At 45.7% G+C, this 13,003-nt stretch overlaps 1 protein-coding gene across 18 annotated transcripts in view; it reads left to right on the top strand.

Moving 5' to 3' along the window:
* The window catches only part of Fgfr2 (fibroblast growth factor receptor 2), a 105,140-nt gene that overhangs the window by 22,052 nt on the left and 70,085 nt on the right, over window positions 1-13,003 (top strand). For 10 of the 18 annotated variants that reach the window (XM_034496259.2, XM_076911481.1, XM_034496267.2 and 7 more), the window contains exons 3-4: window positions 1,965-2,231; window positions 3,322-3,399. The exons of 4 other annotated variants lie outside the window; for them this stretch is intronic. In XM_034496259.2, coding sequence (XP_034352150.1) covers window positions 1,965-2,231; window positions 3,322-3,399 — 345 coding nt within the window. The remainder of the gene's footprint in view (window positions 1-1,964; window positions 2,232-3,321; window positions 3,400-13,003) is intronic. 4 more of the 18 variants (XM_034496300.2, XM_076911526.1, XM_034496310.2 and 1 more) reach the window with 1 other exon arrangement.

Genomic DNA, 13,003 nt, shown 5'->3' with positions numbered 1-13,003 from the left:
TACCTACTGTCCTGTTGCTTCCTGAGAGTACAGAACAAAGCTTGGCCTGTGGTAGGAGTTCAATAAACAGTGGGTGAGTGAGAAAAACAAGCCTTTGAAACCTTACGTGGTTGTCAGTTGGGTTTGCTTTCTGCCCCCTTTTTTGGTGAAGGGTGTTTTTGTGTTTCTTTAACTTCTGTTTTCTTCCCTATGTGGGTTTCCTTCTGTGTTCCTGTACTGTTTAACATCTGTGCCCCTCCTGGCTGTGTGCATTTGAAGTGGGGGTCCCCTGTGAGAAGCCTCAGGTCCCTTGTGTTGGCTGCTGCTGTACTGCTGGTATTTCTTGGACCAGATGTTTATTAAATAGCAGGACTGAAACATGAATTGACTGTATTTTAGTCGTGGGAGAGATTTGTTCTTTTGAGTGGGCTCTGGGCAGAATAATTGCCTTGTGATGCTGCTGCCCAGATCTGGAACCGTCCCAGTGCGGGGAAGGAAGCATTGTGTTTTCCAGGCTTGGGACTCTGGGTACCATTCACATCTCTCACTGAGGGGAGAAAGCTTATTTCATGGGCCCTCGTGGCCACCCTGGCCCTGAGCAAGGTCAGGAGCTTCCTCTCACTTCTTTTGGGAGAAGCTGGTAGGTTGGATTATAGTTGGTTTCATCCTGCCCTGTCTCTTAGAAGACTGTGATGGTGTTCAATCTGTCTGCCTTCTCTGTGTATGGCAAAGGTGATCCAGTGTAGAGATGGGCATGGGGCACAATGACTTATCAGAACTGAGGAACTGAGCTTTCTGATGTGAAGGTTTCCTCTGGAAGTCAGGACATTCATAGGCAATGTCTATTCTAGTGTCTGGTGGTGTGGGGGTAGGCAGATGGACTCTAGAGTGGGAGAGACTCCTTTTATTTTCAGCCAGGTGACTGATGCAGGGTGGTGGATCATGGAGGACCATGACTGACCTGGGCATCAGAGGAAGACTGAGCTAAATGGGAGTGAGAGGGAGGACCTTGTGTTCATAAAGAAGAGAAGGATGCTGAAGGAGATCAGGGACCTTGGGGTACTGGGTGAGTTGGTGGGCAGGATGGATCTGGCTTCACTAGTAGTAGCATGTGTAGGTAGTATCCTTATTCAGTACACACACACACACACACACACACACACACACACACACACATGGCTGATATACAGTACAGGGCCATTACTTGCCAGGGCTCCTTACTTTTCTTCCTTTGGATGTTAAAGGACCCCAGGTACCTGTCATTTTGAGGAAGATGGAGTGTCCCAGTTCACCCAGTACAGATCTTGCTCAGTATAGATCTGACCCCAAGAGCCCATAAAAACTGATCAAGCCAATAGCTGCCACTTCCCAAGTGGTGAACAGTTTTGTAGATGGATCTGTTTGCCCCTTGAATTTGAGACATTTTTTGTATTGAAAAGCTTGGTTTTGTGATAACAGGCTAAGTGAAATTTGAATAAATAGTTAAGTCAGTGTGAGAGCATGTATGTGCGTGTGCATGTATCATCTACATAGCCACGCTGAATGGCATGTATGTGCGTGTGCATGTATCATCTACATAGCCACGCTGAATGGCATGTATGTGCGTGTGCATGTATCATCTACATAGCCACGTTGAATGGCTAGCTTGGCAATCAACTTTAAAATTTTCTGGTGGATTTTTCTTCCACTTTAGGATTTGGTTGGTTTTTAATACCCTGTTTACAGTCTGTGGACATGAACCAACCCAGGACAGCTTCCGCTGGATTGTGGGCACCTGTGGCCATTTTTCCAGTGCTGTCAATCAAGTCTGGGTGCAGGCTGCTTCCTGGCTTCTGGGGTGTGGGGAGAGATGGACACCTCCTGGGGCCATGTGTAAGACAAGCACCTCCTGGGGAAGAACTGGCCTCCACTGACTGTTGTCGGACCTTCTCTCCTCTCCCTCCTTCCCATCTACCTCTGTCTTCTCTCTCCCACCTGTTCTGCAGAGCCACCAACCAAATACCAAATCTCCCAACCAGAAGCATACGTGGTTGCCCCCGGGGAGTCGCTAGAGTTGCAGTGCATGTTGAAAGATGCCGCCGTGATCAGTTGGACTAAGGATGGGGTGCACTTGGGGCCCAACAATAGGACAGTGCTTATTGGGGAGTACCTCCAGATAAAAGGTGCCACACCTAGAGACTCCGGCCTCTATGCTTGTACTGCAGCTAGGACGGTAGACAGTGAAACTTGGTACTTCATGGTGAATGTCACAGGTGAGTTGGCTTATGAGTGTGACCCTCTATCTCTTCTGTAGCTGTTTTCTGATTGAAAATTATCACTATTTTTTGGCCGAGTGGAATCACCAGTGAACTGCATCTATTAACTGCCAGGCACCGGTGTCAGTTTGTTCTTTAATCGTTTGAGACAAGCTCTCTCTTTGTTACCAGGGCTAGACTTGAACTCCTGGGTTCACATCGGCCTCCCATGATCCTCCCAAGTCCCGAGACCATAGGTGTAGGCTAGTGTTCCTGGCTGATCTGTTTCTGAAATTCCTCACTGGGACCTGGTATACCACACAGTTTACAAGTGACAACGATCTGACAGGTAGCAGCATACAGACTTCTTACTCCCACACACCCCAGCATTCTTGATGCTTACTGTATAGAATTGAAATGCGGGGAGCTAGATTTAGTTCCTTTATTATATTCTTGAGTCTCTCTCCTTGTTATTTCCTTCCATACAGTGGAGGGGATGGGTAGTACCAGGCCTCCTTTGTGACCAAGTTAGGAATTCTGCCTTCAGAAAGTTAGTTAGCAGTCAGAAGGCCCACACAGGAAACTGTCTTGTTAGGGAGTCATTTCTGTTTTAAAGGGTACTCCAAATGCTGAAAAGGAGAAATAAATCAATATCTGGCTCTTATAGAGTCAAAATTTGCTGGAGGTGGGCCTGGAAAGATGGCTCAGTGGTCAGAGCACTGGCTGTTCTTCTAGAAGACCAGGGTTCAATTCCCAGCACCCACACTACAGCTCACTACAGTTTCAAGGGATCTGACACCCTCACACAGAATTACATGCAAGCAAAATACCAATGCACGTAAAATAAAAATCAGTAAGATATTCAGAAAATTGTTGGGGACTTGAATACTGTTTGAGGCTTAAAAACTGAGAAAGCAGAAAACCCTGAGGATCAGGGACCGACTCCTGGCAGAGAGACATTTCCCGACACTGCAGGTCTCTGACATTCCTCCTGGGTGGTTGAGCTCACTCTGAGGAGGGCGATCACTCGGAAAAGCTCTCTCAGCTGCAGGTGATGGTGACCTTTGCCTTTGCCAATGCATCCACACATATGTTCTTTTGAATGCAGATGCCATCTCATCTGGAGATGACGAGGACGACACAGATAGCTCCGAAGACTTTGTCAGTGAGAACAGGAGAAACCAGAGTAAGTAACGTGCCTATGAAGGTCCCCAAGAGGAGTGACGGGGAGTTCTGCCTGTCACCTGTCTCCTGTCAACTCCCCCATACACAGTGCTGTGTCCCTTGGCCCTCACTGTCCCCCGCTCTGTCTGCTGTCCCTATTTTCCAACTTGAGAATAAACTGTGTTTCTGTCCACCGTCTCGCCACTTGTCTGTTCTTCTTGTGTCAACAGCTTTCTCTTCCAAACAAACACTACTTCTGTCCGTGGTTTTACTGTCTTCTTTGGTCTCGAGATTATTCATAGATAGACCACTAGTAGAACTGTGGCCATCTTGGTTTTCTTCACAACTCCCATCATGCCTTTCCTGACTAGGGTTGATTGCCTTCCTCCATTCCCTGGAGTATTTCGTTATTATTGTTGATTTATTCATTTATGGAAACAAGGTGTCAAGTTTGTTGCTCAGGCTGGACTTGAATCTCTGGCTCATGCCATCCTTCCATAAGCCTCTTGAGTACTGGGCCCACAGATGTGAGCCTCCTTGTCGACCGATCTATTTTGAAATCCTCCACGGGAGCTTGTAGAGGCTTGTGGGAGGCCAGAGATGCGCCTTATACTCAGCGTGTAGCTTAACAAAGAATTATCTGGTCCGGAATACAAGTTTTTGGGGTCTTAGAGACCCTCGTCTTTGCAATATTGCCTCTTGCTGAGGGCTGAAAGTATGTCTTACTTTGAGGACGGTGGTGAAGAAGGGAGTGAATGCCGTCGTGTTTTAAGGCAGTGGGCACCAGGTACTCTCTCTTGATGTCGCTGACTTGCTGGGTAAAAACATGGCTGGCTGCTTGGAGCTGGCAGCCTAAGTTCCGGGCTCGAGTCACTAATTCTCAGTTGCTCATTTGCTAGCTGAGCCTCAGGTGGGAACGGCAGCCATATCTTCTGGGAAGTCAGAGGTATTAAAAGACAGTATGCTTCGAAGACTCGAGTGCTCGTGTTTGTTCCACAAAGATGCAAAACAGAATTAGTTGTGTTCTTCAGGTAGGGATGGACTGTTCTAGAGAGCAGCTGTATTGGTAACTGTTTTTGTTTGTTTGTTTGTTTTTTAACTTTGTATATTCAATATTATTGTGAAAGGATGATTTTTGTCATGAGTAAATTTAAATGAGTCATAGATAATAGCATTTTGTTATTAAAATGAGCCTATGGTGTTGTACTTAACTGGTAAACGTGCCTACCTAGCATACCCAGGGCCCTGCTTTTAACCCCCATCACTTCCTAAGCTGAGTATGGTGGCATGCGCCTGTAGTCTCAGGACTCCAGAGGTGGAGGCAGGAGGATCGGAAAGAAAACAGGTACAATTAGAATAGCTCACAGCAAAATTAAGACTTTTTTTTTTTTGAGACAGTGTTTCTCTGTGTAGCCCTGGCTGTCCTGGAACTCACTCTGTAGACCAGGCTGGCCTTGAACTCAGAAATCCACCTGCCTCTGCCTCCCAAGTGCTGGGATTAAAGGCATGCACCACCACTGCCTGGCTTGAGATTTTATTCTTAAATAAAACACTTTAAAGGTTTATTTTATTTATACATATGTGCTTGTCTCTCTGTGTGTATGTGCATATGCACATTGCATCCCCTGGAACCGGATTTATGGGCAATTATAAGCTACTTTTGGTGGGTGTTGAGATTTGAACTCTGTTCCTCTATACAGAACCGCATGGAATCTTAACCACTGAACCATCTTGCCAGCTCATAATAAAACACTTCTTAAATAAAATATCCCATACTATCCCCTGACCCAAGTGCAGCATCTCCCATTGTCAACAACATTTGAGAGAGACCACTGAAGAGCCCACATTGCCTCAGCCTTGGAGCTCAAGCCTGTGGTCATTGGGGTTCACTGCAGGACCTGGGACTTACGGAAATGAATAAAGGACACAACTCTATCATTGTGGCACACACACATTTTATTGTCCTGAACACTGTTGAGCATCACCTATTCACACACGCTCCTGCCTAGCCCTTAGGCACCACAGTCTTTCTGTAGCTTGGCTTGTTTAGAAATATTGTATGTTAGATTTATAGACCACATAGACTTTTCAGGTTGGCGTCTTCCCTCTGGTGCTATGCATTAACTTTTTTTTTTTTTTTCTTTTTTTCTGAATCTTCCAGAGACTTCAGCTAATTTTTTTCTTAGTACTGAATAGCACCCTCTGGTTTGTGTGTACATGGTTTATGCATCCCCTATTGAAAGTTATCTTAACGGTTGCCTAGGTTCGACAGTCACAAGTAGAGAGATGCCATAAACGAGGTGTGAGTTTGTGCAGCCGTACATCTCCTCTTTTTTCCCTTTGGAACATGACAATTAGATGCTGTGGTAAGTTCAGAGTCATTGGAAGCTTGCCAAACCACTCTTCAAAGCAGCCATAACATTCTGCATTGCCACCGTCCATGAAGGAGAGCGTCCTTTGCTTGGCATCCTTTGTACCATTTTCTGATGCTGGTGCTATGGACTTTTGCTGTTCTAGAATGCATTTCCTCCATGACCGAGGATGGGAAGCATCACTTTTTGTGCCTGCTTACCACCTCCATATGCTCTTTGGTGAGCGTCTGACAAAGGCTTGGGCTTATTTTTTAATTGGGTTGTTTGTTTTCTTATTGTTGAGTTTTAAGAGCTCATTGTATATTTTGGATGGCAATCCTCTTTCTCTTTTCAAATCCTCTCTCCTATGTGTGAATACCTTTATTTCAACAGTGTCTCTCAGAGCAAGCATTTTTGAATTCACGGGAAGTCTCTCTTATCAGCTCTCTCATGGGTCCCCTCATGCCACTGGTGTTGAAGTCAGGAGCAAAACCAAGGGCGATCCTGTCGCTCCTTATGAGTTTTATAGTTTTGTGCTTTACGTTTATTTCCCTATTGTGATCAGTTTGCAAGATCTGGGTCTAGATTTATTTTCCATTGCCTCTGAATGTTTGGATTTTCCTGTATCATTTATTGAAAGGACCACCACTTAGCCTGTGATAGCTAAGGGAGAGAATGTTGTTAGGTCTCAGGATAAATATTGTCACTCCACTGAATTTTTGGCTTTGTCCTAAGTCTCTCAACTATTTGGACATAAAGAGAAATAATTTGGCTAATACAATTTTTACTCTAGGAAGAGTGAACACTTAGGAATGTGGTTTTCAAAGTATATCTGGACCAGCAGTGTTAGCATCACCTGGAACCTCCCCAGAGATGTACATTCCTTAAGCTTGTCCTTAGACCTAGCTAGTTAGAGATGTAGGATGTGTGTGTGTGTCCATCTGTCCATCTGTCCATCTGTCCATATGAGAGTGTGTTTGTTTCATTTTATATTAAGGTGTGAGAACTGCTGGGATAGGGGCATACACACACACACACACACACACACACACACACACACAAATTTGCTCCAAAGAGGCTCATACTACCAGCCATGTTCATAAAAATTAAGAAGGCAAGGCAAAGTGTGTGCTACTGTGAGTTGTGACAGCCTTGCAAAGGCTTGTTCCTGTTCTTCCTGTCCTCTGACAACACGAGGACTTAGAAGTGTGTGTTGTTCATAGTTTGTGGGCTCTGCCTGAAGCAGGAGATGGAACCCTCCCAGACTAGCTCTGGAGGGCACTGGTGCCAGCTGCTGGCCCAGGCACTGCCTTCAGGAACCCTTAATGCAGAAGGCAGCAAGTCTTGTTATAGTGACCAGAAACCTATCTCAGGGAGTAAAGGGGAATGTCAGCCACTCACAGCCTTCCAGGTTCCCACAGGCGAGGAATGATATGTTTGTGTAGTTGTTTATAGCTCTCAAATGATACTACATGTAGGAGACATCAGGTTCTACCTACTTGGTTTTGCTGGCACACCTGGGAACTGTTCTGTGCTGGGTCAGGTATGCTGCCTGACTACATCACCAGGAGTCCATGTGATGTCATGATGTGTAAGAGTAGGATTAGGTTATGTAACAACCAAGGCCGAGTGGTTCATACCTTGCCTGATGGGGACTTCCAGGGCTTCTTTCTGCTGTGACTAAGTCTAACTGCTCAGCATCTGTGCAGAAGGGCTAGGCAGGAGAACACTGTGTAATGGGTGCCACTCCATAGACAGGCTACTACACTTTCACCTTGCAACTGGGGTTTTGGTAATTAGCTCTTGAATGACACCAGCTCTGTCCCCAAGATGGGTGCTGTGTGGTGATTAAGGGCTGGTGTTAGCTGTACCAGTGAGATACTGCTGCAGGGAGGGGCCTGTGAAACATTAGATGCTATTTAAAGTGATAGCAGTTCTTAGCTGGCTACTTGGCCTCTGCCATCTGTTAGTGTGATTAGGCTGGTCTGACTCACAGGTGCAGCCTGGGGCAGCTGAGATTAAGCAGCTGTGGCCCGTGTGTGTGGACAAAGAATGTCAGGGCTAGGACACTTGGCAAGGCGGGGAAGGGGATGTGACTGTTGGAACTTTTGTTTATTTTCCTCCTGCCACCTCAGGTGTCAAATACCTGACCTGACCTGATTGCTAGAGAAAATGCAGAGGTTCTGAATTCTTTGCATTTTCAGCCACCTGGAAACATCCTTGTGTCCACACAGATTCCCCTGGTGCTTCTGTTGTCTGGAGATGCTACTTGGGATGTGTGTTTGAATATTCGCCTTAAGTAAAGTTAGCCTAAGACTGGGTGGACTGTGGTAGTCTTGGGGCTTGTGAGCACTGTTTCCCTGCTTCCCTTTGGGACACTCCTTGTACTAACTTGAAAAATGTCATATAGGTCATTCTATTTTTTCTGCCAGATTGCCAGGCAGTCATTTATCAGTGTAGGAAGGCAAGCTTCCCTGATTTGCAGAGGTAGTCAGTCCCAGGTATCGTATAGAAAGCATCGTGGCCAAGCATAAGCACAAAAGCAACAAACCAAGAATCAAGAGGGTTGGGAGATGGTTCAGTGGGTAGAAAGGTACCTGATGACCTGAGTTCTCCCTGGAACCCACTCAGTGGAAAGAGATATAGCACTCCTACAATCAGTGTCTTAGGGTTACTATCGCTGCGATATAAAACAGCATGACTAAAAGGAACTTGGGGAGGACACACTTACCTGGCTTACAGTTCTTTATAAGCACTCATCATCAACAGCAGTGAGGGCGGGATCCTAGGGGCAGAAGCTGATCCAGAGGCCTTGGAGGGGTGCTGCTTACCGGCTTGCTCCCCCATGGCTTGCTCAGCCTGCTTTCTTATAGAACCAGGACCACACACAAAGAGCTGGGCCTTCCCCTATCAATCAGCCACTAATTAACAAAACACCCTGCAGGCTTGCCCACAGTGGGGTTCTTATGGAGGCATTTTCTTAATTGAGGTTCTCTCCTTTCAGAAGACTCAAGGCTGTGTCAAGTTGGCATAAAATTATCTAGCACAGTATGCATGAATGTGTACACACACACACACACACACACACACACACACACACACACACACACACACGGGGTGCATTCCTGCATGGGCTGACAGGATGGATAGGGTTCCTATCCCCATTTAAGTCAAATCCTTCTATCACAGGTGTGAAGGGCATCCCTAGGTCACATTTTAGCGGCTGATTAGCTAGTGACCTCACACCTTGCCAGCACTAGCTCCTGAGTACAGGAATCCTGTGACGTCATCCTAAGCATATGTTCAACTTGACTTATTTTCTCTGGACTGGCTGTTGGATGCTGATTTTTTGTAATGTATTCAGGTTGGGGGCATATGAGTGCATCAGCGTGGAAAAGGTAACTTACCTAGTTCTTTCCTTCCCTGGGAATTTAAGTGTCTCCATAGATTTACCTGGCAGCAGATTCATGGAGATTTTTTTTTTTTTAATATTTCCTCAAGCTTGTGTTTAAAGTGATTGCTTTCTGAAGATTCTGAGAGTTAGTTCTTGGGTAGCTCATGTTTGACTAAAAGTTTGTCTCTGTTACTTGGGTGGTGGGGCTCAACTGCAGGACAAGACCCCCGTTGTTGGAGTGCTCCCTTCTAGTGGCAAGGGATTTTCCATTTTGCTTCCATCCCTGTTGAGACCTGCAAATGCCATGTGCTCCACATCAGAGAGAAAGGCAGTCTTCTTTTCTTCTTTTTCCTGGGGGAAGGGTTAGGAGGAACTAGGAATGTAGTCTGAGGTCCCAGATTCTTTGGTTGGTTACCTGGTTGCTGCTAACAGTCCTGAACCATCACTGTTCTGATGAGTTGTTTTTTTTTTTTTTTTTTTTTTTTTAAATAAAAGACAAAAGTGTGTAGGCTGCTGAATGTTCTGGAAATTCCTCCTAACTGAAGCCTCATCAGCAGGTCCGTTTGGGTGCCTTATCACAGAAGGTGCTGCTGGTGAGCCTTGAACGCTAGCTCCTCCTTCTTGGCCCCACCTGGCCAGCTGCACAGTGGCTGGCTGGGATGCCTTATCTTGCAGAACATCCTGAGAATTCCATGGAGGCAGCCTCCCAGGAGACTCTAGTCATTTCTCTTGTGAGTGATGTCACACTTCCTCCTCCCCTACAGCCCACCATGTGTTTCTGATTAAACACCTCACTGGTCAGTGAGCTATTTGATAGAGATTTCTAGAAGCCAGACTGTGGTGGTTTGAATGAAAATGCTCCCCAAAGGCTCATATATTTGAACACTCAGTCACCAAGGAACGGCACTATTTGAGAAGGATTAGCAGGTGTGGCCTTGTTGGAAGAGGTGTGTCACTGAGATGGGCTTTGAGGTTTCAAAAGTCCATGCCTGGCCGTGTCTTTTTCTCTTTGCCTATGGATCAGGGTGTAGAACTTTCGATCTACTTCTCCAGGATCATGTCTGTCTGGATGCTGCCATGCTTCTTCCCACCATGATGATAATGGACTGACCTCTGACCTTGTAAGGAAGCCCTCAGTTAAATGCTTTCTCTTATAAAAGCTGCATTGGTCATGGTGTCTCTTTACAGCTGTAGAACACTCACTAAAACCATACTCCTTTTGAAGTGACACTCCCAGTCTGACTCTGCTAGATTTGGTTTCTCTTAGTTCATATCAAACGGATGTAGATGAATGTCGGTCTATTGCAAGGATAGTGACATTTAAAACAAAACAGAACCAACATATCAGGGGGCACAGCATTCAGATGTCCCGATTAGTGATATTTTTAAAAGCCCTAATTATAGACTTAAAGCAGGGGGCCTTAGTGAGGCTTTAGGGAGTCGGGGAGACTTGATCTGAGAGCTGAAACAGCCTGTGCACTTTAAAAATTCTGCATCAATAAAAATACAGTTGGCAGTCGTCAGCGTCCCCGGCTCACATAAATCTTGAACTTTTGACTTAATTACTGTGGGAGAGTTCACAGGGCAGCCTGCTGTGGATAAAGAACATTGCTAAGGGAGCCGGAGACTCCGGGATAGCCTTGGCCTGGCCTCTGGCTTTGTGACCTTGATCAAATCACTTAACCTTTCTGGGTGACATTGATCCTGTCAGCCATCAAGCCAGATGGAGGAACATTGTAATATGAATCACTGTTTTTTTCTTTAAAATATTGGGCTGTGCTTGCGTTTTGGTTCTGGTCAGAGAGCAGCCTGTAAACCTTAGATGTCAATACTTGGCCGTGTAAGGGTTTTTACAGGGGCACGCCCAGCGGCTTATGTTTTATCATTAAGTTTAAATTGCAGGGTCAAAAAAAAAAAAAAAATCCCGTAGTCCTACCATTTGTTGACAAAAATCAATACCTGTGTAGCACACAGAAGCATGGAAAGAATATTAGAACCTTGTCAGAACAGCTTCCCTGGTTTAGAGTAAAGGTTAGCCCAGTCATTTATTCTCTCGCCTTGCTTTAGAGACTGGCTGCAACTCAAGCTGTGGCCTATTTTGTTCTGTGCTTGCTAGCTGGTGGCCATCATCAGGCAGACTTTGAAGGATGGACAGACACCTGTTGTGGAAGCTTGCATCATTGACAATGTAGCAACCCATTTAGAGGAGGGAGGATGAGCCTCCACAATGGGACAGAGTGGTTAAGGATGGCCATGGGGTGCTTGGGTGCACTCTGAGTGGAGTTAGGGTCACTCTATACTCAGTTGCATTTGAACAGAGTGAAAGGCTGCCTGGGCTGATGTTGGAGAGGTGATTGGAGCTGGTACAGAGAAGAATGGCTCTAAGGAGGTTGGCCGCATCTCTGTGATGGGATCTTATTTACTTCTTATGATGCATCTCTCTGTTGTTTTGATTTACTTCTTGTTAGTATCATTTTGTGACTAATGGGACTTTTTTCTTTGGCTGTGTATGCCATGAGGAGATAGATGGATGTCAGAGCCAAAGGAGAGTCTGCCTGTTCACTTCACGAGTGACTTGGTGTGCTTTACTTTCAGTGCCTTTCGAGGTCTATCCTGCAGTCCAGTCTGATCAGTCACGTGACTTTGTGTGTGTTCTGTGTATCCCTAAGATGGTGCCGAAGGAAGGAGAGAAAGCAGCTGCTCCTGTTTCTGATTTCAGACAGCCTCATGGTTGTTGAATAACCTGTGTGCGACCACCTGCTAGGTACCAGGATTGTCTGTTCCTGCTCCATGGAATTTCTGAAATGCTCTCAAGCTTTGAGAGGGTAGAGGCTGCCTTGCCTTCTCTAAGATGCCTGGTTCTTGTTTCTCTGGTTGTATATCTAGTTCTTTGGTTTCTGGACATTTGTATGTGGTCACTTTGGAAATGGCAGAGTCTGTGGAGAGTCCTGAGTGTTGGACCTGCAATTCCAGAGCCAGGGAGTATGAGGCAGGATTTTGAGTTTGAGGCCAGCCTGGGCTACATAACAGGATTGTATGAAAGGTCAGGAGGCTTCTGCGGCAGGAAGCACAAGAGGATGCTTGTATAGGAATATTCTTTTTCTAGGTCATGTAGCTCCTTTAAATTCGTATCAGGGAGAGCAATAAAAAATAATGTTAGTTATACATTATAAAATAGTTTCATCTCTTTTTCAAGCCATGTTTAGTGCAAAAAAAAAAAAAAAAAAAAAAAAAAAAAACACTTGCCATCTTAAAGGGAGGTTTGGTTGCAAAGGCCTTGGTCCTTATGTAGCTGTCAATAAAGTGGCACTGGCCAGAAAGTCAGGAGCCCAGAAAAGCATTGGGATGGCCCTTCCCTGGCACACAGGTATCCTGAACAACTTGGCTCAATGACCTTTCAGCTCCTGGGGGACTGTTGTAAAGTTCAGTTCCAGCTACAGACTTGTGATTGTGTTTCATCGTGCCCCTACCCACTTGGGTCTCTTTGACTGAGGCGAGAAGCCATGCCCACTGTGGTGAGTGGCCAGTGTCTGTTTTGTGTGAGCAGATTTTCTAGATACAGTTGTACTCCAGGGAGGCAACTACCTGCTAGAAATCCCTGCGGTGTTCTTTTATCCTATTCTCTAAGTCATTCCTTGGCTACCAGGACAGAGGCATTGGTTGCCAGTGTGCTGTAGACACAAGTCAGAGCAGTGCATTGCGTGTGGCTGGGGAGCAGTCCCCTGCGGTGCTGCAGCCTCCTTGATGGCTTAGAGTGGAAAAGAACATTCCTAGTTCCTGAGGCCAACCCCTACTTTTTTTATCTCAGAGAACATGAAAATCATGCCTAATAGTTTGTAAGCACCTATTTGTTGGCTTCTTTTATGAAATGAAAAAAAAAA

This window comes from Arvicanthis niloticus, chromosome 1 (assembly GCF_011762505.2).
Source record: "Arvicanthis niloticus isolate mArvNil1 chromosome 1, mArvNil1.pat.X, whole genome shotgun sequence".
Lineage (NCBI taxonomy): Eukaryota > Metazoa > Chordata > Mammalia > Rodentia > Muridae > Arvicanthis > Arvicanthis niloticus.
The sequence above is the reverse complement of the archived record's forward strand: the minus strand, read 5'-3'. Positions and strand labels throughout refer to the sequence as shown.